The sequence below is a fragment of the Anser brachyrhynchus genome (assembly GCF_964034855.1).
Source record: "Anser brachyrhynchus genome assembly, chromosome: 2".
NCBI lineage: Eukaryota > Metazoa > Chordata > Aves > Anseriformes > Anatidae > Anser > Anser brachyrhynchus.
Window position 1 is genome coordinate 59,203,063 of NC_137695.1, and position 23,092 is coordinate 59,226,154.

The window sequence follows — 23,092 nt, forward strand, 5'->3', positions numbered from 1 at the left end:
GCTTCTGTTTGATTTTTTTCATGTCAGTTCAACGTTCACCCATAGCAACCTCCACCCTCTCCAGTGCTGCTTGACCTTCAGCATGCTCCTTTGTGTCGCTCTGTGCTGAAGTTCTCCTCAAAGAACTCGTAAATCTTGTGTATGGCTTTTTCCCACCAATGAGTCTGGTGTTACTAATCTGATAAAGTCAAGCCTGATATTTTGACTTTCTCTGACTCTTTAAAATGTACTTTTTTGGGAAGGAGAAAAATTGTAGCAAGTATATTTGTGTCTGGAAACTACCCAGCAGGAGGCAAGTCCACTGTGAAGCTTTTTGTTTCTGTTTTCACAGCTTTGAAATAATTTCTCCTTGTATTTTTTACAAACATTATCTTTCACTGATTTACACAGCCATGTCATTCAGACAAAATGTTATGACAGAGTATATACACACCATGTGTAAAAACACTGTGAAGTAACTGAACGCATTAGTCTCACCCTTAATGATGAAAATAGCTTGAATCCCAGGCCTGCACACAATTATAGATCTGCTGCAGTTTCTGCATGAGCAGTTCAATATCTCCGGTGTATGGTTATGCATGTGCGTGAGTCTTTTGGCTATCAGCATCTTAAATAGCTGAGTGCAAAACTGATATTCTGCTTTTCAGCAGCTTTGAGTCCTAATAAGTCTCTGCAGCAATACATGTTTAGCAGGAAATTTTTCGCTCTACTGGGGCGAGATTATGTGATTTTTTTTAAGATAGTCTGTTTTATGTCGGCAGCTCAAGATTTTTTTGTTTCAAGAGCTCTGCTCATTAAAGATATATTTGTATAATTAAATGCATGTTCTTGGTGGCATTGTGCCAGTTTGTTTGGGTGGTTTGTTTTGGCAACATGAGCAGCTCTTAGAGCAGGGGTGAAGTTCTGCTGAGAAAATGCAGTGGAGGATTCGCTGGTGGTCCAGGTTAACAGTGGGCTTAGGAAGAGGGTGGAGGCTGGAAAGGAATTACTCCCTCCAGTGTTCTGTCATCACATCACAGTGATCATTTTGGTGTTAATTTTGTAGGCGAGAAGCACTTTTTATTAATTCTCTCTTCATAAAAATACAAGCACATAAGCTACTGCCAGCAGAAGTATATCGACTGGGAGTAATTGTGGTTTTTAGAAAGGATCTTGCAGGAAACTTAGAAATTGTGAACTTTTTGATTCCATACACCAAGAGATTGGAGTTGAGGGAACAGAGAATAATCTCTGTGGTCAGAGAGGCAGATGTTAGATTCATGCCTTAAAAGTCAAAACAGCACAATTATCCATTTTATCTTTCTGAGAGATCTGCAGTCACTCCAGAGAAAAGTCAATTCTTCCTCAAGAGAAGTTGTACCAAAACAGCACGTATGCTATGGTGAATGCAGTCTAATCATGGGAGGCAGTGAAACTGGAAGAACTTGCCTTTTCAAAGAGGACTTGAAAATAGATGCAACTCTGAGCTCAGCCATAAAAAGAATTTTATTTTTTTACCTTTTTCCTTTTATTGCCTTTCCAGCGTATGCCTAATTGTTAGCAGTGAGAAGGCAGAGCACATGGTAATGAGGCACAGAACTGGTAACTTAGAAGGATTAATTTATTTTTACTTGAACTCCTCCCAGGCCATTCGCATCTAAGTGCTCCCAATGAGGTTGGCCTGTGTGCACAGGGCAGATGAGAGTTACTGTACGTACTACGCTATCCTGAGGTCACCAAGGTTGAACAAGTGCAGCTGAAAAACGGGTTTGTCCACTCATTTGGCAGCACTATCCTGATTTTATGTGTCTTGAACTATATTCTAGAAGAACCCCTGCTATACCCGCTGCCATCCCTTTTTTCTCTATGACTCCGCTGGAATATGGACCCACAAAAAGGTTACTATAGGGTAGTACCACAGCCACCACCTTCTCCATCTAACTGCAAGTGCATGCCCTCACCCTAACAATCAGAATCACGTAATTCAAAACAGCAAACCTTTTTCTGAACGAGGGATAGGTTAACGTGTGTAAATGGTGCTGTGCATACAGTTACCACCGAGCAGCTGAAGTTTGGCAACTTGTTTGTGCATCAAAGCCCAAAGTGTGTATGCTGGATGCCAACCTCTGGTCTGTTGTATTGCAGGGAATGAACTATTTGGAGGAACGTCGCCTGGTGCATCGTGACCTTGCTGCCAGAAACGTCCTTGTTAAGACTCCTCAGCATGTGAAGATCACGGACTTTGGGCTGGCAAAGCTGCTTGGTGCCGACGAGAAGGAGTATCATGCAGAGGGAGGCAAGGTAAAACGCACCAGAGGATGGATGAACTGCTGCGTGTTCGTTGGTGTTTGTGCTCGTGCATGAGGCTTTCTGTTAAAAACAGGAAAAAAAGAGAGTGGGCTTTTCAAAGGGCTCAGCTGCAATCTCAGCTTGCTGCCTTTGAAGACTGTGGGAGTCCGCTGAGCACAGCCAGAGCAGTGTCAGGCCAGTGTGACTGCAGTGGGAGCAGAGGTAGCAGAGCAACAAATGCTTTTGAAATTCCCACCCAGAATGTCTGGGAAAAAACAAGGTTATTTAAAAAAACATTGAAAAAAAAAGCCTGTCTGACTTCATCATGTAGCCAACACCAATAACACTGTACAGTTTATGAAGAGAAAGGGAATACTGTGTATTTATAGCAGAAGAAAGACCTGTCAGACTTGGTTCAACATGCCTTCAATGTTGTACTACGTGCTGATGGAGGGAATGTATCCTGCTGAGAAATTAAAGAGAAGCTGCTTGCAAATATTGCAGAGACCATAAATGGAAACCATATGAGCACAGATCAGTCCTCATCATACAGCCTGAGACTAGATTCCTTACAATAGGAGAAGGATAAAAAAATATAAATTGGACTGTTAAAAATATTGTAAAGATTTCTAGTTAACTTAAAACTCCGCAAGTTTCCAGGTTCAACATAATAAATTAGAATAATAATAAAGACTCAGAAGTTGCCTGCTTTGCCTCTCAGCTGGTTGTGGTTTTTTGTTTTTTCTTTTCCTTTCTTCAACCAAACCATTAGCTTAAACACCACCTGGTGGTAAATATTGCTGATAAAATTTTGATCTGTCTTACGGCTTATTTGTGAATTTTTCTAGGTTCCTATTAAATGGATGGCCTTGGAGTCAATTTTACACCGGATTTACACTCATCAAAGTGATGTCTGGAGTTACGGTGAGTCTAAAAACATAATTATTGTGGATGTTCTGGAACAATTGCAGTGACTATGCAGCGTCCTTTATTCTTTTTGTTATCTTAAGATTGAGAGTCTAAACCTAAATAATGGGCCAAAATCACCTATTCAACGAAATAAAATTCCCACAAAACTGAGTGATGGTGAGGTGTAAGATGTCTTACAGAATATGCTTTCACATGATGAGCCCTTCCCTGACCGAAGCTGCAGGAAGGAGACTGCACTCCATGTGGTCATCTTCTGCTGAGGCTTTTCTTCAGCATCTTCATGTGGAATAGAACTGGACAGACAATGAAGCAGAATAATGAATGGGCAGACTTAGAACTATTGGCCACTCCGTCAGTTAATGTCAATCGGTGTAACTCCACTGTTTTCTGCCATCACTATTTCAGGTGATAGCAGAAACTTATTTTGTGGTGGTGGCCAATGTGGTGGCCTAAAATGTTTTGGAGTCCTTACCTACCTGTGCTTCAGCACAGGGCAGGTGGTAGGATATCCCGGTATCGAGAGGACAACAGAAAAAGGGAATCAAAGCAATACCCTCTGTAGAGAATTCATTTTATACTTGGTATAGTTCATAAGCCAGCTTTAAAGAAAGAGGAGCTGAAAGGAAACTTTTCAGAGAAACTTGCTGCAAAATTTCCACTCTGTGTTCTCTTATACTCCTGGAAAATGTTTAGTGCAGATGGTCAAACCCTGTATCCTGTTAGAAAAAGGCCTCTGCTCCCCTTAATCCATTTATGTATCTTGGCTTCCAAAATCTTGTTTTGTATCCTAAGCTACCAGACAATCACAACAGCTACATCACAGAGTATGTGGTATGTCAGCAAACGACACTGAGGCAGCTGGTTTACACATCTTTCAACAACTGCTCTTGCTCGTCTCCAAAGAGATAATTTTAAACAAAAAGACAACTTCCATTTTTAAAACCACCTCCTAGGCTTGAGTCAGGAGTTGATAACCTGTATTTCCTTTCTGTGGCTCTGGGAAGTCTGTGGGACGTTCAACACTAACATACTAGTTGAGACTTAAAAAAAAAAAAAAAAAGTATGATTTCAACCTGTTTTATTAATTTGTCTCTCTTTAAAATCATGGCAGAAAATGCTTTTTCTGGATGGGGATCTGACTCTCACAGGCAGACACACTCCTGCTGCCTCTCTGCGCCCAGCCAGGCATCCTGACTCCCACAAAACCTCTGTCATTGTCTTCTTCTTTCCCCCTGCAGGTGTGACAGTTTGGGAGCTGATGACATTTGGGTCCAAGCCCTACGATGGGATCCCTGCTAGTGAAATCTCCTCTGTCTTGGAGAAGGGCGAGCGTTTGCCCCAGCCCCCCATCTGTACCATCGATGTGTACATGATCATGGTCAAATGTGAGTTCAGATGGTTTGTGGGTACTCCTCTAAGCTCAAAGTGGCACTGTTGCTTTCATTATATCATATTTCTATACGCTGAATTCTTGGCAACAGCATGGAAATATGGTTATGTGAAAAAGATTGTGTGCTCCTTTTACAAGATGAGTGCCATGAGCATAGACACCACAGCACTGGCAGATGCACTTCAAGATCCTGAGTTCCTCATCTGATTTCTTCCCCGTTTTTTCAATTGCTTCTTTTCAGCACACAACTGTTGCAGTAAAATAGCACAAGAGGTAGGGTGTCTCTGAAGCACTTTTTGACCAGATAGGGCACAGCAAAGGGCTTCTGAATCCCAATCCCGTTTTTCATCTATGTCAGCTGCTAGAATGTCAGATTATTACCTTGCTTTCTACATATCCCCTAAGCCCGGGCTGGGCTGCATCCCTGCTCACTACTGTTTGTGAGGATGCTGAGAGGCAGCCCACTAGGTGGCATTTAAGACCTTCTCATTGGAGCAAACTACCTATTGCTGAAATAGGAGCCACGCTACCATGAGCACACGGTAGTGCAACACTTTTGGGGACTCCTGGAGCACCTGCACATTGCTGTGTTGGGACAGGCACTGCACAAGAAGAGCCCTATCCCTGCGCTCACTGAGGTGAGCAGGAACTGGATCTATCTGTGTCCATCAGCAGCACCCAGATCCAAAAGCACTGTCCTGGAAACCCCTCCTCAGCAATGCTGACCCCTACTGACACCTCAGCCCCCCAGTTTGCAGCGTTCCTGCCCTAGGTCTTTGAAAGCACTGAACTACAGCACCTCCTTGGGAGGCTGAGCTTTTGTGAAGCAGGGCAGCTCCATCCAAAGTTATTTACACAACATTTTTTTTAATAAACAATATTCAAACATATGCAATTAATAGATAAATTCAGAAATACTAGATGCTACTTCTGCCACAGCAGCACACTTCCAAAAGGTCTATTGTGTCTGAAAGTGAGAAGGATTTCTTTAGTTGGTAAGAACTGCACTGGAAGAAGTTAGCAGGGGATCATATATCCAGCACAGCAAAAAGTGACTGCCACTGATGAGATTTTGTTTGATGCACATTTCAGATGTCATATTATGATTTCGTTCCTCCATTAACTTGGGTAGGCTATTTCTTATGAGTTCTCCCAGACAAACTAAGCTTCACCTTTCATATTTTTAAGTTTTGAATGCAAGAGTCTCTATATCAGTTCATCTGTTAGTTGATATCAGAAAGTGTGGGTTTCCTAATTCATCTCACATGTAAAGTTACCAGCATAAGTATTAGAAATCTCTTCTAGCATTGATCCACACTAAGCTGTAGGATTTGTTTTTGTTACAGTCCACTTACTAGTTAAATACAGCTTAGGTATGGTTAATCTTTCAAAACACCCACAATGTAGATGTTTTGAATTTTAGAAGAAATATAGTACGAAGGGCAGAAAATTGCAAGCGTTGCTTCTGCTTTAGACCTCCAGGATTTCCTGAAGCAGTGCATTAAGGAATAGGCAGTCAAACCACAGTATGTCTGCAGGCGCCTGCTGAAGCTACTTTGCTTCTCCTCCTTCAAGAGCTTTTTCAGAGCAGCCTAGTTTGGACTGATCCAGGCTGGCCCCCCATTAGCTGTCCTGAGGACTGTTTCCTTACTGTCATGTTGTAGGACCTGCCTGCCCTAGCAGGGGCAGGCCAGCAAGAGAGGGGACAAGCTCAGCCTAAAGCTTTGCTGGCATTGGCGTTTTACTACCTCCATCATCCTTCCAAAACTGCCAGGTGTGCATCTTAAATGCTGAAATTCACACCAGCTAGTGGCTGGCAAATGAACTTTTTATGGTGAGCCCTCACAGGTAGCTGCTTTCTTTGCACCGTGCATGTATGCTTTATTTCAAGTTCTCTGTTTGATTGCCAAAGCAACTTTAACTGTGCATTGCTCTCCCTGCTGTCCTGCCAGGCTGGATGATCGATGCAGACAGCCGTCCCAAGTTCCGTGAGCTGATCGCGGAGTTCTCCAAAATGGCCCGTGACCCTCCACGCTATCTTGTTATACAGGTAGGAAACCCAACAGTAGCAACATGTCTGATGGGCATTTAATATGAGGCCCAAAATTATTTATAATGCATAGGAGATAATATTCCTGGCTTGGACAGGTTCTCCACAAATGTTTTTTTTCCACTTAAAAGAAGCCAGACCCCACGGGCCCATGTTTTAGTGGTGTGCTTCCTGCTGGGGCAAAATGATTTCTCCCAACTGTACCACTTCTGGGTGCTGCAGCAAAAGCTCTTGTTATATTGGCATTTACTTGAAACTAAAAGGTACAGCGTAAATGGCATAGATGCGAGGGAGCAAAAGCTGACTGAAATGACAGAGCTTTATATTTCAGAGAATAAGAGAGCTGAATCTGTTGGACTGTTTATCTCCCTGCTGGTGAAGGATTATTTCCTGTTAAGTGTTTGCTGAAACATGATGTGGGAAGGGAAGCCATTTAGGAAAATGAGAGCAGTTGCAGAATAGATTTTGAACATCCTCTCTGGCTCTGACGATAAAAGGAAACAGAGCTGAGCTGTTCGTGATGCTCTCTGCAGTGAGAGCTCATGCTCACTAACAGCATGAGTTGAGAAAATGTATTGCAATTAGCATTTAACACATGCTGATAATTTAAGGCCAAGTTCTACTGTTGCCTTCCAGGTCTTAACAAGCTTAGCTAAAACCCCACACAGAATTTCGAGACCAGTCAATATTTTCTTAGTACTGGTCCCAGTCTATGCCCATTAACATACTGCAATCATAAGAGGAGAACAGAGTTTGAACCTCTTAAAAATGCAGATATTTTACAGCAGTATAGATGTTGCAGACCCAAATTCCCCCAAACTCTAGATAAATTTGGTTAAATAAACAGATCAAAATATTGCATCTTGGGCTTCTTACTGAATTTCTTTGTCTCTTAGAGAACAGGATAACGAGGGCTCAAAGGGAGCCTGCGAGTCCTTTCTCACACTGATTTGTCTCATAGGGAGACGAAAGGATGCACTTACCCAGCCCTACGGATTCCAAGTTTTATCGCACTCTGATGGAGGAGGAGGACATGGAAGACATTGTGGACGCAGATGAGTATCTCGTCCCACACCAGGGCTTCTTCAACAGTCCCTCTACATCCCGGACTCCTCTTTTGAGTTCATTGGTAGGAAGCATTTCCTCTCTGAGAACAGAAAAAGCAATTTGAGAGTGAAGTGTTTCTCATGATGCCTATATTTTCTCTCTTTCTCTTTTTAAAAGAGCGCTACTAGTAACAACTCTGCTACAACCTGCATCGACAGAAACGGGGTAAGTGGGGTGACTTGTAAAAAAAGGAGTAGCACTGTGAGATCATTTTTTTATTGCAACTCCCCTCCCTCCATTTATACATCATTTGTGTGAATCAGCTTCTTCAAAACAGTCTCTTTAATACTGATTTTCTGCACTTCCAACCTAGCAGGGGCACCCGGTGAGGGAAGACAGCTTTGTCCAGAGGTACAGCTCAGACCCAACGGGCAACTTCTTGGAGGACAGCATAGATGACGGCTTTCTGCCTGCTCCGGGTGAGTACCTCTCCCGTGTGTCCATCCCAGAGCCATTCATTCACAAGTCATTTGGTTATATCCCTTAAGATTCTTGCCTGAATATAGTTGTTTCCCTTCCTTTTCTAGAGAAAGGAAGCAGTCCAAATGCTTCCTGCCTTTTTTTGCTCAGTAAGCAGGAGTGAAAATGGATGTGCATATCCTTTCTTATACTTTTCTGGCCACCTCTCATTTCAGTTCCTTCACAAGCCAGATTCCTCATGTTTGCCATGGTGCCATCAGGTTGGGGAGTTTGGGTGTGTGGGTATATGTTTAAGGCTTTCTACTACTTCAGAAAATAGCCTGTAAAAATGTTTTTCAACCCGTAAACACTTTCTGCAATATAAACAGTTTTCTGGTAGTGTCACTGCTTTCAGATGTTGATACACAGAAGGAAGCTCACAGTTTCCCATTTACTTACAGCATGGTAGTTGTAGAGTGAGCCAGAAAGTGTGGAAGGAGTTGGTGCTGGGTTAAGCAGTCATGATGCTTTTGATATAAAAAAAAAAATAAATCAACCTTCTATCCCTTCCCCCAAAAAACACAGCTGAAAAGACTGATAGACCCTGCAAGGGATGGCATGTAAGTGAGATGTGGAGTCTCTCGTGCTGCCTGTCCTGTATTTTCAAGGTATTTGCCTTGTCTCTAAGCATTTTTCAAGGGAAATGGCTTCTGGCAGCCAAACTTCCTGACTGAAATTTCAGAACAGTATCTGGGACATAGCCACCCACACAACACTAAAATCAGCAGTAGCTATTTAGCAGTCTCGTGGTCAAAGTCATCCTTCTGCTGCTTTGAACACTGAACTCCTGAAGGTGTACTCCAAGGTGGTGCACTTTGTGCCACAGCGTGGCAGTCGCTGCGTTTGGCTCTCTTCCCCACCTGATGCAAAGCTGGGAAGTTTGGTGAGGTGCTGCATGTGAAAAGCATGGTGCAGCTTGGTTAAAACTGCACCTCGAGTGATGCAAACGACTGCACTAGTTACACGTCTACATTTTCAGTATCTCGTTTGTTTTCAACTCCAGAGTATGTAAACCAGTTGATGCCCAAGAAGCCATCTACCGCGATGGTCCAGAATCCGATCTACAACAACATCTCCCTCACAGCAAACTCAAAGCTCCCCACGGACTCGAGCTACCAGAATTCCCACAGCACAGCCGTGGACAACCCCGAGTATCTCAACACCAACCAGTCTCCGCTGGCTAAAACAGTCTTTGAGAGCTCTCCTTACTGGATCCAGTCAGGTAATCACCAAATAAATCTGGACAATCCTGACTACCAGCAGGACTTCTTACCGAAGGAAACAAAACCTAACGGTCTCTTGAAAGTTCCTGCGGCAGAAAACCCAGAGTACCTGAGGGTAGCAGCACCAAAAAGTGAATACATTGAAGCTTCAGCATGACCATAGAGAATTTCTTCTTGCAGCGAGGCAAGCCAGACTCGTGGTTACTCACCTGGCTGCTGCAAGAACAGACTCTGCTCAGCGCGAATGGCAACCACAATGCATCAATAAGCACACCTTCCCTTTTCAGCGCATGGGCTGAAACTGCAAAGCCGATCTGACAGGACGGTTTGGGTCTTTTCTTGCCCATTTCCATGTATTAACTGAGGTGCCTACACTGCACCGAGATGCGTGTTGGAATGGAGCAAGATCTTCCTGTACAGGAGAAATATGGATGCATTCCTTTTGTTTTCAAATGGTAGCATGGTAAGAAGCCACTCTGGGATGAACTTGAGAGCTGTACACATTGTACAGTCAAATTCCTTTCTACAGCGTGTATTTTTATAAATGTTTCTAACAGAATTTTTGGATCTTTTACAAGATCAGATGCTTGTACTGCTGGTCTGTTATGTGGTGCTCAGATCACCAGCAGGAAGAAAAATAATGTTACTAAATAGTTTTCCAAAATTCCTGGAACGGAAAAAGTTATTCCAAACCACCGTATTTTTACAAATTGGCTCCATATACTGCTTCTTGGCACGAACAGGAAAAGTGCATCTGGGGGACGTATGGGAGATTCTGTCCACAGCAGGATGGGGCGGATCACTCTGGGGAAAACTAGCACGAGGAGCAAATGGCAGGACACATCACCTACTGACCACTACTGCTAAAAGCGGACAGGAGGAACTCAGCACAGAATCGTTTATAGATGTTTATAAAGCGCTCACTGGTCTGTTTTCTAATGGTCAAACACAAGACATTTTTCTGATCTACTTTATAGAAGCTGTAGAGATGTCAAAATGTCTTTCTTCAACAAAACTGTTAAATGTTGCCGTAACTGAAAAATGAAGTGTCAAATAATGTTTAACAGTCTTTAATTAAATGTCAAGGAAATGCAAATGGTGGCAAATTGGAGCATTCGTGAGACAGACAGGATGCACTATACTAAATTAAACTTGACTAGGGCAAGAAACACAGGTAGCTCTAGCCAAGCAGTTTTATTTCCCTTCTTAAAGGGACTCCAAGCAGAAATCATCCTGTATATAATTTGGTAAAGAAAAGGGTTGTGTCAGCGTTACACTTTCTGTACTTCAAGGCAAAATACAGCCAATTGCATCAGGCCGGGGCAGAAGCTGAGGCTATTTGCCTCATCATACCTCTCCCTTGGGTTAACCTTTTATAGCCCCTGTCAATGCAGGAGGAGCGGTGAAAATAAGGAAAGGAAGAGTAATCTGGAGTGACAAAAAAAGTTGCCTTCTTCTGAAACACAGGGCCGCCTGCTGCTTCTTTCAACACCCAGCCTGGTCTTCGGTTATCAGTGTGGAAGAGGCAGACTAGCCAAGGCTAGGATTTTAGCTTAATAGTATATAGACCCTGTGTGTTAATGGTGTGTCAATCACAGTAAGCGAAACAGCTATTCTTTCGAGGGACCCCTGTTAAAAAACTTAAACTCCTCCGTCATTAACATTTCTTATGAAAGTAGTAGGAGTAAAAGGCCCAAAGTGTAAATTCAGCCAGTAACTTAGAAGCAGCTTGGCAGTGCTATTTTAATCAAATCATTAGCTCAGAAATCAAATACACATTTGGCAATCCTGGTACGAAGGCCATTAACTAGTTAAGTGTTGGGAACTTACTTGAGGTAGCACTTTAAATAGCAATAAATTGTTAAATGTGTGCTTCCACTGTGATTTGAGTCTATCACTGCATGCTTCATTTTAAGTATTGCACCTGGACCCCAGGATCAAGCAGAAAATCCTTAGAACATTGGTTTTACAGATTTATTGAGGAGTAAAGGAGAAGAGTGGTCATGTGAAATGACCCTTTTTAAGAGTAATGCAGTGGAAAATGCGTTAGTAACTTCTGTGTGTGCTCTAGTTCATCAGCCATGCTGCAGTTTGGGGTAGAGAAGTATATTTGGTCAAAATCCAAAGGTTGTCCTGGTGTGCTGTTTCACAGATTTGTGTCACTGTGACCAAGTCCCAGCCACAGCGCTATGGAAGATGCAGTATTTGATTATTACTTGTTTGTGTTTAAGACAATAACCAAAATTCAGTTCGTATGCCAACTTGGGGCAGATTTCTCCGTGCATTCCTGAGAGCAGATTTGTTCTGTCGCTCTCACAAGTGTGCAGCGTGTATGCACAGGCAGTGCTTTTCTCTCCACCCACTACCCCAGGAGGAATGTAAATAAAATGAAAATGTATTTTAACAGAAATCATGGATAATTTTCAGATTGCTAAATCTGTTATGTCTCCAAGCAGAACACTAGAAAATCACACAGTGCAAGTTCTCCTGCAGGATCTTTCCAACACTATTACACAGAAGAATGTATTGGTGTTTTGATTTAACCTTCTATCTAAAACAAGAAAGCCACTGAGAAATAGCAATATGTATCACCAGCATTATGTAGCATGAAAATTATTTAATAAAGGTTAATTTGCTTGCCCTTTTAAAGTAATTTAGGAGGGATTCAGTAGAGACTCATTACTAGTAAGAGGGAAATTCATCTAATATTAAAAAATGTAAGTTTGAAAGATCATAATTTTTGGAATATACTGTTTCTGATGAGAAAAGTAAGAAAGAGCATTTAGGACCACAAGCTCTTGGTACAAGCATACAGGAAGATTCCAGATTTGTGGGATTAGCTGAATTGTGAAATAATTCTACTAAATATGCACCCTGTAAGCCATGATATGTAAATAGGCAGCTCGGTAATGATTCAAAAGCCAGCAAATGATAAATGGTCAGTGCCTCGAGGAGCAGATACAGTGGCACTGGGAGTGGATGGGAATGCACAGCTCCAAGGCTCTTGCTGGAGGCACAGGTGTTACAGGGTAGTGGTACTTGTAGGATAACAGGCATTAGCAAGGTATCCAACCATTGTCACTGAGATGAAAAAAAAAAAAAAAAAAGCAGCTGAAATACTGTTCTGTTGTTGTTGTTTCTTTGTTGGCTTTTTTTTACCCCACTGCAGGTCATAGACCATGTAACAGCAAATATACCCATGCACATCACAGTTGCTTGTAAAAGCAAACATGGTCAGGCAGCAGTTTCGGGGGGGGGGGGGCGGGTCATGGGACCACCTTGCTGATGCAGTGTTGTACAGAATGCAGGCTATTGAATGGGACACAGAAGTTGTGTTTTTTCAAATACTAGAAAAACATAAATGCACTGAGAGCTTACGTAAATCAGCATCCAAAAATAACTTAAAACTTCTGCTGTTGTCTCCAAGGAGGTGCGGGTATAAAATACCGTTTTTTTAAATGCTACTAAATAGGGAAATGTAACAGGCCACAGCCACTGTTAAAAGCTAGCAGAGTCTTACTAATCCAAAAAATAAAGACTCCATTTTCACTATATTTCTCATGGAAGGCAAAATGACAGCACGCACAAGTTAGGGCTCAGTGTCTCTTAATCATAAAGCAGCAGTTAACAAGGAACTGTTTTTGCAATAATAATTTAAGCACTACATGCTCGGAGACTTTTAATAACTGCTAAGTATATGAAAATATAAGTCAAAAGTCTTCACATTACTTTGATGTTTTCCAGTGTACACTGTCAGTGCACTTTACTTCATTTGGGCCTTGGGTTGTTTTCTTCTGCTGCAAAGGGAGTTGGCTTGGGAAATCTCCTTCATGTTGCAATACTTCTTGTAGGGTAAATCCATCTTAGAGGGCGGGATCTTACTCTTGTTTCCAGCTGACAGGCTATAGCACAGTGAGTTTTCTAGAGAAAGCAGTTGGAAATAGACACTGTGCCTGGTGGTTTTTGGAACATCTCAGGGTGCTTCCCTGTCCCCCCAGGTCGTGGTCAGATGGCTGTGTGAAGGTCCAGCATTACAACATATGCACCCATGGTTTATTTGAAAGGAAGGGGGTTGTGCAGGGAGAGTAACACCAGGTTTGGGGCAGGGCCAGCCAATCCATCCCAAGACAGCTGCCAAATTTGACAAAGGACATCACTGAAACCATTGACTGTTCCTGCAGGTGTGGGTGAGAGTGGATAGATGCACACTCTTGTTCCTGCTGCCAGATTGAAAAGAAGTCTGCTGCGTTTCTGCAGAGATTGCCTGTGCAAAACCCAGCATGCTCAGCCTTTGTGCTATGGGATGATTCTCGCCCCAAGCCTGGAGGGTGCAGCCAGGGCTGCAGAAATGTTACAGGACCCCAAGCAGCTCAAGCAGGTCCCATCACAAGGTGCCTGGGGTGTCCTTGGGCTGTTTGGGGGTGCTCCAGGATGCCAGTGAGAAATTTTGCATTTCCAGACAAGCACTCATTTTTCAGATTCAGAGTTCAACATATTCTGTTATGACTGCTGCCTCTCCAGATGAGGAGTTACAGGATGCCGGCTTTTATTTCTCCCCATGTTTCTCCATGAGAAAATGTCTGAATCAGGACAAAGTATGAAAATGTACCTGTGTCCTCCTCCTGAAGAAAACTGTATACTGATGAAGTGTCAAACTCTGTGTATAACACTTAGCAAGAATGCTTTGTAATGTTTTATCACCACTGATTCAATTTTCTATATTGGAATCCCATTTTCTAGTGTTCTTTTTGTAAGTTTTATCTCTTTGTTCCAACACACAACTTTATAAGGAGCCTTTAAAAAAATAGAAAGTTTATATAAAAGAAAAACATGACACCTTTAAGTAGCTTTCTAAATAGGCTGCATTAGGACCAAAGATATAATGTCTTGTTTTCTTGCTTTAAAGGAATAGGGTATTGATCACCAACCACTTCCACAGCATCTCATTACAGGGAAAATCTGCAGAATTCATTGGGACTGGGCCATACTGCCACTGTGCCAGGAGGGCTTGACAGGAGGATGAGGCCTGTCCATAGAAAACTAAACCAAATATCAGGACCAGGTAACACTTCAGGGCCACATCTATGACCTCTACACAATTTCGATTCGTTGTCTATTGAACACAATTGCTAAACAAGGACACAATAAAAAAGAAACAAATACGTTATGCTTTGGCTCAACATCAGGAAAAAATACAATGATGTGAAGAGAAGACATGATTAGATAACTACTTTTTATGTGAGGAAGTGTGTAGGCTGGCAGTGAGAGTTTAAAATGATAATACTTTTGGTTATGTATTACTTTAATTGTGAGGGGGAGTTGAAATCACGGCACTTCCATGATAGGCTTTACTTTCTGTCACACATTCTGCCTACTTTGGGCGTTGTGTGTATTTGCAGATCACCTGTGTTACCATAGCCTGGTGGACTGAAAATTATAGTTCATTCATATGAGTAAGAGGTACTGCACATAAATCCCTCATTCTTTTACATGGGAAGATGAAGGGGACAAGGAGAGAAAGTGTGGAGACAGTAGGCTGTACCACAGGAAACCCTCAAGGAAACCCTCAAGGAAACCCTCAGTAACATCAGAGAAAAAGGTTTCCTGATGAAAAAAAGAACAGAGCACCTGGCTGGCAAAAGACACGTCACTTCTGCACCACTGCAGTCAGCAGGCAAAATACCTTTGGCCAAGGCTCGGTGCTGGTGCTCCATCATCAGTTTTGCCCTTGTCCTCTTACGTGTTTCAGCTTTGTTGCAGATGAGGCTGTTTGGATGCAAGACACAGTGAGTTTTGCGGTCTCTCTGTACCTTTCTTTTTGAAGTAATGGATTTTCTAATTAATAAAGTGAAAAGAAAAAAAAATCAAAACCACAGCTGTGAACCTATCACCAGACTTGCTGAAGGTTTTCTTCCCATGTAGCTGATACGGTACATCTTTTCCAGTCGCTCTGGAATTTAGCCAAACCATCCTCCTGACCTCTCACAATCCATCTGAAGACTGTGGAATTTCAAATACCATCAGTGCTATCCTCATATTTTATGAAAGGGAATATGTGAAGTAGTCGTCTACAATGGTAGGAAGGTTGGCTCACATACCTAGGTTTCTTTTTAGTCCTACATTCCTAACACTGTTCCTCTTGAAATTAATGGGATGTTTGACTTGATTTCACTGAGAGTATAAAACAAGGCTAATGTTGAGTGATTTTGATAATCAGAGATCCTATGGATCCATTGTCCCTTTTTAGGCTACTTTGTATTGATCCAATCAATTGAGTATAAGGAATAATGTTTTGGTTTTAATGAACTGTCAAGCAATATACCCATAGATACAGACGGTACCTTGCAGCATTGTAAAGTTACTCAACTATGAAAGCACTATTTGTACAATAAGAAACTCTCGACTTTTATATGGTTTAATAGTTTATACTGTTGATCAAAGATTGTTTGTATATTGAGCGATAAAAAATGAGGTGTATATTATTCTTTTTAATTGTTTTTAATTTTTGGAGAACTCTATTGTAATATACTGTTGTATCTGGGGGGAAGAAAAATCAGTGGCTAGCTTGTAGGGTTTTTAGCCAGACAGGAACTCACAATAAGGGTTCTTTATTGGTTGACTTAGATTTTCGTACAAGTTGTCACCTTGGGGATTTATCCAGAGCTTAGTGAAACTAATAACAAGACCCTTTCTTCTCTCCAAGACTCTTTGGCCTCTCTCCATATACGGTACTGGAGTTCCATAATGTGAGCAATAATACAGCTAACAATTGTGAAAATTGGAAGTGCAATATGAAAGCCCAGGTGCTGCTTATCAGGGCGCTAATAAAAGCTGCTCTTTCAAAATGCATGGCAGGTTCTCACTTCAGTTTTATGGCAAAAGCAGAAGCACAGTCAAAGCAATCCCTCAAATTCTCATCCATATTACATTTGGCTTATGAAGCCATACTTCTGGCCATCTGTGAATTTCGTAGTCATGTGTTGTGCAACAGCATTGCAGCAGGACTCTGTGGTAAGAAAAGTCAAAGTCTCAACTAGAGTCACATACATGCAAAACATTTACATTATTATATGACACTAGCAAGAAAGAGAAATTCTGTTAGCAAAGCCAGTCAAATAAAGCCTCAGGGTCCCCCAAATATTGGTGTTTAATTATACAACTGGTGGAACACGTAGCATACAACAGGAATTGCAGGGTCCTAAATGTAACAGAGCAAAATACATTGGGTCTACAAGACATTAAAGAAGAGATGAGCTGGAACTGACAGTACATGTTCAGCCTGGATGAGTCCCTGGTATTGTCATTAGTAAATTAAATCATTTCTGTCTTTATAGATTAACTTTGTACACAGGAAGAAAAAAAAAAAAAGCCACTACAGCACCTTTCTCATTTTCATCTTTCCATCCAGTCCCTTCCAATACTAGGCTGCATTTTTACCAGCTCAACTTATTTTATGCAGAAATGATGTAGTCTTAATCTTCATATTACTGGTTCTCAGAAATGTCTAATGCGTATTAATGCATGATATTTTTATTTTAATAAAAGTAATTAAATAAATCTTTGCTGTTTGGGGGCATGTTTTTTTTCCTCTTTAGTGATCACCTGACTTGGGAAGACTGTATATACATATGTTAGTATTAATATTATTAACTTGAAAAAGAAAATGAAACATATATGTCAATTTCCTCTGTGAAGATCACAAAACCACTTACAGATAGATTCAAAAGTTTCTTTATCAGGCAGGAAACTGTTCATCTATGTATTTCACATGTAGGAAATTAAAGGCACAGCAATACCCAGAGAGATGGAGACACTGATGGAGATAAATTCCCCTGCTAAAGAATGGGGTGGGTATAGAAATGTGTGGATATTTGGGAAGAATAAGCATTCAGAAATTCCACTGATCTCCATTCAAATAACTAAAACATGAAAAGTGACAAAGGATGCAACAGGACAAGACAGCCAAAGAAACACAGCTGCAGTGTAATCCCCCTATCTGCCTGCACAGGATATGATAGGTTAAGATAAGATAAAGAAAATTGCTATTTAAAGATAGGAGAGGAAGGCAAGTCTCTGCCATATCCTTTCATCATTATCCTCAGCAGCACTGATCAAGCCATGCCCTTTACTACTCCTAAACTCAGGCTGGGATAGAGCAAAGCAAACCTTTAGGGAACTCATTTGAACAAGCAACAATTGCATCAGATCATGTAAGAAATTTCCAGGGTAGCCAGTAAGAGCTGACACACTCTGAGGAGGCCCACAGCCACAGCCAGACCACCTACTGCAGCACCCAGGACAGACCTACATGCGCAGAGCATCACTGAAGACGGGAGAGCTGGACCAAGCCTTCCTGTCTATATGGCCAGGTTTCCTGTCACAACACTGGTGGCAGCCATGCTGCTCACACAAAGGGCTCACCAGCAGAAAAGTGTTTCTCCATGTGGCATCAAGGCTGGCGCTTACTAATCCACCAGCTCAGCCTCCTTGAAATTGCATTATGTTTGTTGGCAGAGATTGGCTCAGATCAAATGTTGGTGCCCACCTGAGGCAGACTCATGGCAGACCCCCCAGGAGCGATGACACTGGGACTGCAGGTACCAAGAGACACATCCTGCACAGGGTGCTTGGTGGGGTGGCTGGGCTTCCTCCCTGTGGGTCAAGGTGGCCTACTTTGAGTCCACCTGGAAGTACATACACTCAGCAGTAAGCCCCCAGGCCCAAAATATAGATTATTGCTGCTCTTTATTTGGAAGAGGAGCTGAATATAGATAGAGATTAGGTGGTGCTTTAAATTGTTCGCTGGGAACTGAAATCTCTCTAATAAGCACCATCTGTGCAGTGTTTATCACCAGAGCTCGTATTTCAGAAAGCCTTTTGCTTTAAAACCTCTTTCTTTACAAAGAAAGCAGAAGGGACATCACTTAATGCATGTGTTAACCCCAGAGACTGCTGCTTTCGGTGAGTTACAGCCCTGTGAAACTAAACCAGCTCAGAAATAGTGATTTATTTGTCTTCTGTATCTAGTATCATATGAGCTGGGTTTTGTTTGTTTTTTTTTCCTTCTCATTTGTTCCTTTTGAGTATAGATATGGGTTGCAGTATGCTTTACTGGTCTCTGTCCCTCTCAGGTGGGAGCTATGATGACACAGGAGATGGCCGTTCTTGCCTCACAGACATTTTATTTAGTTGTATTTGTACTGGCACTCTTAACAAGTCAAAGTGTAGTTAATAGGAGTCACAGCTGGCTGTATCAGTTTCTGTCTAGTCGTTGAATCATCAAAAGCACTGGAGTTGTTTGTGAATTTAGTGATGGTGGATAACAAATACAGCAACGTGTGACCTCTGCCACTGCGCATGGAGACGGAGCCAAGCCAGGCCCAACACTCCTGGGCTCAATGGAAACATAACAGTGAGGCAGCTCTTGCACAGCAGGGTGGTGAGGTCCTCCCAGCCTGTCCCCCGTGGACAGCCCCACCGTTTGGGGATTGTAGAAATGCAGCTAGCAGAGATTTCCAGAGAGAAAGCTTGTGAAGTTTGCATGGGCTCTGAGGCCTGCGCTTGATGCTTTGTGCCCAGCCAGCATGTTGCTGCTGCTGCAATGACCCTTGCTGTTGAAAGCAGTGGAAGGAAAGCTAACAGTGCCCTCTCTTGGAAGAGAAAGAAACCGTACACAAATATATAGCTTTAATATCCGTCTCCCAGCAAACAGAGCAGAAAAAAATAAAAAATAAAAAATAGCTTGCATGGGCGATTTATTTTCCAGTCCATTCAGAGTACAGGTTCATGCTACATTTAATCCAGGCTAAGTACGGGCTGCTGCTTTAAAGGGTCGCTGCACTGATCCGATGGAAAATAAATCCTTCTCTCTGATGGCTTAGTTTCAGTGGATATGCAGTACAATTACATACACAAGAGATCTGACATCTGACATGGCAATGTGTGTCCCAAGGACATGACTGTACTCCTTGGTGACAAGTGTACGTCCTCCTGCCCTCAAAAGCTCTTGTGCATGTTCCTGTGAAGTACTCCGTTTCCATAGCACTCTGTTATTTTTCATGTCATGCAAGAGAAGCAATATTGTGCAGATAATGCTAAGAAGAGTTAAAATAATGCAGATAGGCTATGTCAGGACAAAGGAAATTAAGTTCATTTTTGGCTTGTGATTTTTGAACTGCTGGTGGGAAGTAGTTTTTCTCCAGACTTCCTTCTTCATATGAGGAGATTCCAGCATACATTCGACCTATTGCAAAGTAAATAAGCATGTATTTGGTGAAAAGTCATGGTCTTGTGTAATCCTTCCAAAGTAAAAACTTCCATATATTTTAAAAAATTATTATATTGGCCCCTGTCTTGCTAATACAATTTTTTCTATTACGTGTTTTATTGCTTCAGAACACAACGGAGATTTGCCTAAAAAATCTGGACAATCTGTGTTTTGTTGTAAATAAGCATGTTGAAATTGAGTTATTAGCAGGTGAGGCTCTGAATTTTTCTCAGATCAAGTGCTAAGTGAACAAACTTAACTCCCATCACACATCAGCTGTGTAGGTGAGCAAAAGTAACAAAATGCTTCTGTGCCAAAAATGGGGTTCTTAGGGACCTTTTGTATTTGCAGAGGGCAACAGACAGATCTGTGAGACACATCTCCATAAGTGATAAATAAGAGACCATGGATCTGTGTTCCTCCTGAAAGGTGGACTGCTTTCTCCCCGTTTTCATATCTCTGGCGTATGGCAAAACCATGCTTGTTATATTTTGACAATCATTTGAAGAGTAAGCAAGTGGGCTGATACCCCTGCTGAGGAAGTCTTTGTGTGCCAAGGGAATGTTATCCCATTACGTAGCAGGCAGCAGCAAGATATACCTTTCATAGTTACCTGATGGTGAGTCAATGGGCATTTGAAATCAATATTAGAAGGTAGGCAGGCAGCAAGCAATTCCTAGGAGAAACTGTGATCTATATGTCATTAAACAACAGTTATTAGAGGTATCACTAAGGCCAAATTCATCTTTGTATGTATCCTTGTTAGAGTGCTAATTACATTGGCTTCTCTGATGCTTTCCTTCAGTAAAAGCTGGTTCAGACCAATATGGCACCTCTCCCAAGGGGACAACAATCCCTGGGAAGCTTAAAATCATTATGCAGCAAGAGATGAGCCCGTTGAGATGCTGGCAGTGGGGATAGCCTGGAGGATTTCCAGCAAGCTGGTTACAAAGGGAAGCCAGTGTCAAGAGACAGGAGACTAGAAGTGGCACATTCAGACAACTGATCCTGTAATCCTGCAGGGACCTCCATGGTGACATTGGCTGCTTCACAGTGGGCAACAAAAATGTAGGTTCACAACAACCCTGGGAGGTAGGAAAATGTATAGTACAACAGGAAAATGAGATGAACACAAACTGGGCTGGTGTGGGTTCACCTAATAGGGAGGGAGAAAATAGGGTTTCGTGTAGCTGCATAAGAGTTGTCAGGATGGAAGAACAGCATCTTTCTTAAGGAGGAAGAGAGAACTTGGAGGAAGGATGAGAGAAGACATGTCAGAGGCTCTTTGACAGGCTTGGTGGGGAGGGAGAAACTGGTGTTTTAAAGAAAAGTGGGGGGTTGTTTCAAATTTTGTATCAGACTTTGGTCACTGAGTGCTCTTCAGATTTTTTTTTTTTTTGGACTTGTTTCTTCATCAGAGGAGAATGGAAATCTACTAGATTTTGCTTGGAAAACAGACCCCTTTACTGAATGTGACTTTTGCAAAGAGATGCTGGATATGTGATCTTTGGGTCTAACTTCTTGCAAAGAGGTTTGTTCAGCAGATAGAAAAGGGCATAGGCACATACATAGTCTCTTGAAGGATGCAATTAACTATTTTGCAAACCTATAAGCTGCTTACATAGAGAAGATATTACCTCAAAGAGTGTTTAATGAGTTCATATCTGACATCTCATCCTGAATGCTGGGTTACTGAGTATTGAAGTTATCATTCAAAATGTTTACTTAGAAAACTTTCTTGGGTGGAAAGACTGCTATTACTTATTAACATCTATTCCAAACTACTCTAATGACCACAACATGAATTTATGCTTTCTCACACAAAGAAGCACCAAAAAATTACTCAGCGGCTATCAGGAAATCAATAACTAGGTTTACTGCAAACTGGATTAGCCCAGGAGGATACATGCCCTCTTTCTCACACACTTCTTGAACACTAGATTTTAGCCACTGGGAGAGGAATGATATTCTGCCAAACAGACCTTTGATCTGATGACACACAGACAGAATTTTAACAATACTGATGGAAACTATAGGGCAAGCCTGGCTCCAGCCACACTTGAAACACTTTTGGTGGTTTACTCTTATTCACCAAGCAGAAGAACTATTCCCTATTGCTGCAGCTGCTTCAGCTCTCCAGGTAGTATAAAGCAATGGGGTCCAATTGGAGCCCTGCTGACTTACATCCACTGAGCCAATGGTGCTTTACATCAGTTTACGACCTTATGGCTTATCCTCTATTAAGTTAACTATAGTATTTAACTTGAGACATATAATAGGGACACTCTTTTTTATTGAAAACATAAATATATAGACAGTGACTACTTTCCCACAGATGGTGAGAAATCAGTGTTTGATAAACTTGCAGTGATAATGTATAATATAATTTCAAGAAAAAGAGGTAGAATTATACCATTTCACTTCAACATCATATTACTATACAATTAGTGTTTTAACACAGGTTGGGCTAAAAAGGCTGCTCAGCTGTGAATTTGGTCTTCACTGGGGAAATGTGTTGTGTTTTTCATTGAGAGGAAGTATATATCTTTAGAAATTTTTATTCTGTGCATTGTTCCATCTCAACACGAAGTTAATTAGCAACACTGCTGCTTTTCTCTAATGATCTTTTTCTGTCATAGAGCTTTAGCTGCATTTTATAGGGAAGACTCATTTCAGCATATGCAGAACCAGGGCTGGCAAATGAAGCAACAACCAACCAAGGAACTGGCAGTGACTAAGATGAAGTCTAATAATTTCTATTTGCATCTTCTCAAGGCAAACTCTAGTCTTAGCTATAAACATATTCAAATGTGTAAATGCCCAAAAACATATTTGTACCTATATAAACTGTTTTATAAACCTACTTCTATTAGGTATAAAGTTTTCCAACACAACAATGGCCTCACATAGTGAAAGTTTAATAAATTATGCTTATCAAGATTGCTGGCAGAATAGTATTAGTTACTTTATTAAATATAAAAATATAATCTATTTTGTGTGATGGAGACTGCTGTTTGCCTTGTTACATGCTTCAGTCCCTGTGCAAGCTTACATGGTTGATAAAGAAGGGCCTAGTGAGTTTAATGAAGAGAAAGGCTAGTATCTTGATTAAAACAGCAGAAAGTTCTGAGAATTAGACTTGATTCCTGCTGTTATTGCAGAGCGCTTGTGTTCAAATGAACAGCAGACTGTAATGCATGTTGTTTAGTACTTGGTTCTTTACCCTAAATATTGTTATTTTGTATGGAATTTTATGGAAAGAAGGTTTTTGTCTAACTTGCCAGTGGCAAAGCTGTTGTCACATCTTTTCTACCTCACAACAGACAGTATTTATTATGCTAAGCAGAACAGAATCACAGAATGGTTGAGGTTGGATGGAACCTCTGGAGGACATCTGT

General features: G+C 41.6%; 1 protein-coding gene across 2 annotated transcripts in view; it reads left to right on the forward strand.

The window, feature by feature from the left end:
• EGFR (epidermal growth factor receptor) overlaps window positions 1-12,546 on the forward strand; it is a 158,678-nt gene extending 146,132 nt beyond the window's left edge. The window contains exons 21-28 of one of the 2 annotated variants that reach the window (XM_080578600.1): window positions 2,125-2,280; window positions 3,117-3,192; window positions 4,437-4,583; window positions 6,541-6,638; window positions 7,600-7,767; window positions 7,863-7,910; window positions 8,062-8,164; window positions 9,208-12,546. In XM_080578600.1, the coding sequence (XP_080434726.1) occupies window positions 2,125-2,280; window positions 3,117-3,192; window positions 4,437-4,583; window positions 6,541-6,638; window positions 7,600-7,767; window positions 7,863-7,910; window positions 8,062-8,164; window positions 9,208-9,584 (1,173 nt within the window). In that variant the 3' untranslated portion in view covers window positions 9,585-12,546. Of the gene's footprint in view, window positions 1-2,124; window positions 2,281-3,116; window positions 3,193-4,436; window positions 4,584-6,540; window positions 6,639-7,599; window positions 7,768-7,862; window positions 7,911-8,058; window positions 8,165-9,207 lie in introns of both variants that reach the window. The other variant, XM_080578599.1, reaches the window with a different exon arrangement.
• The last annotated feature ends 10,546 nt before the right edge of the window (window positions 12,547-23,092 follow it).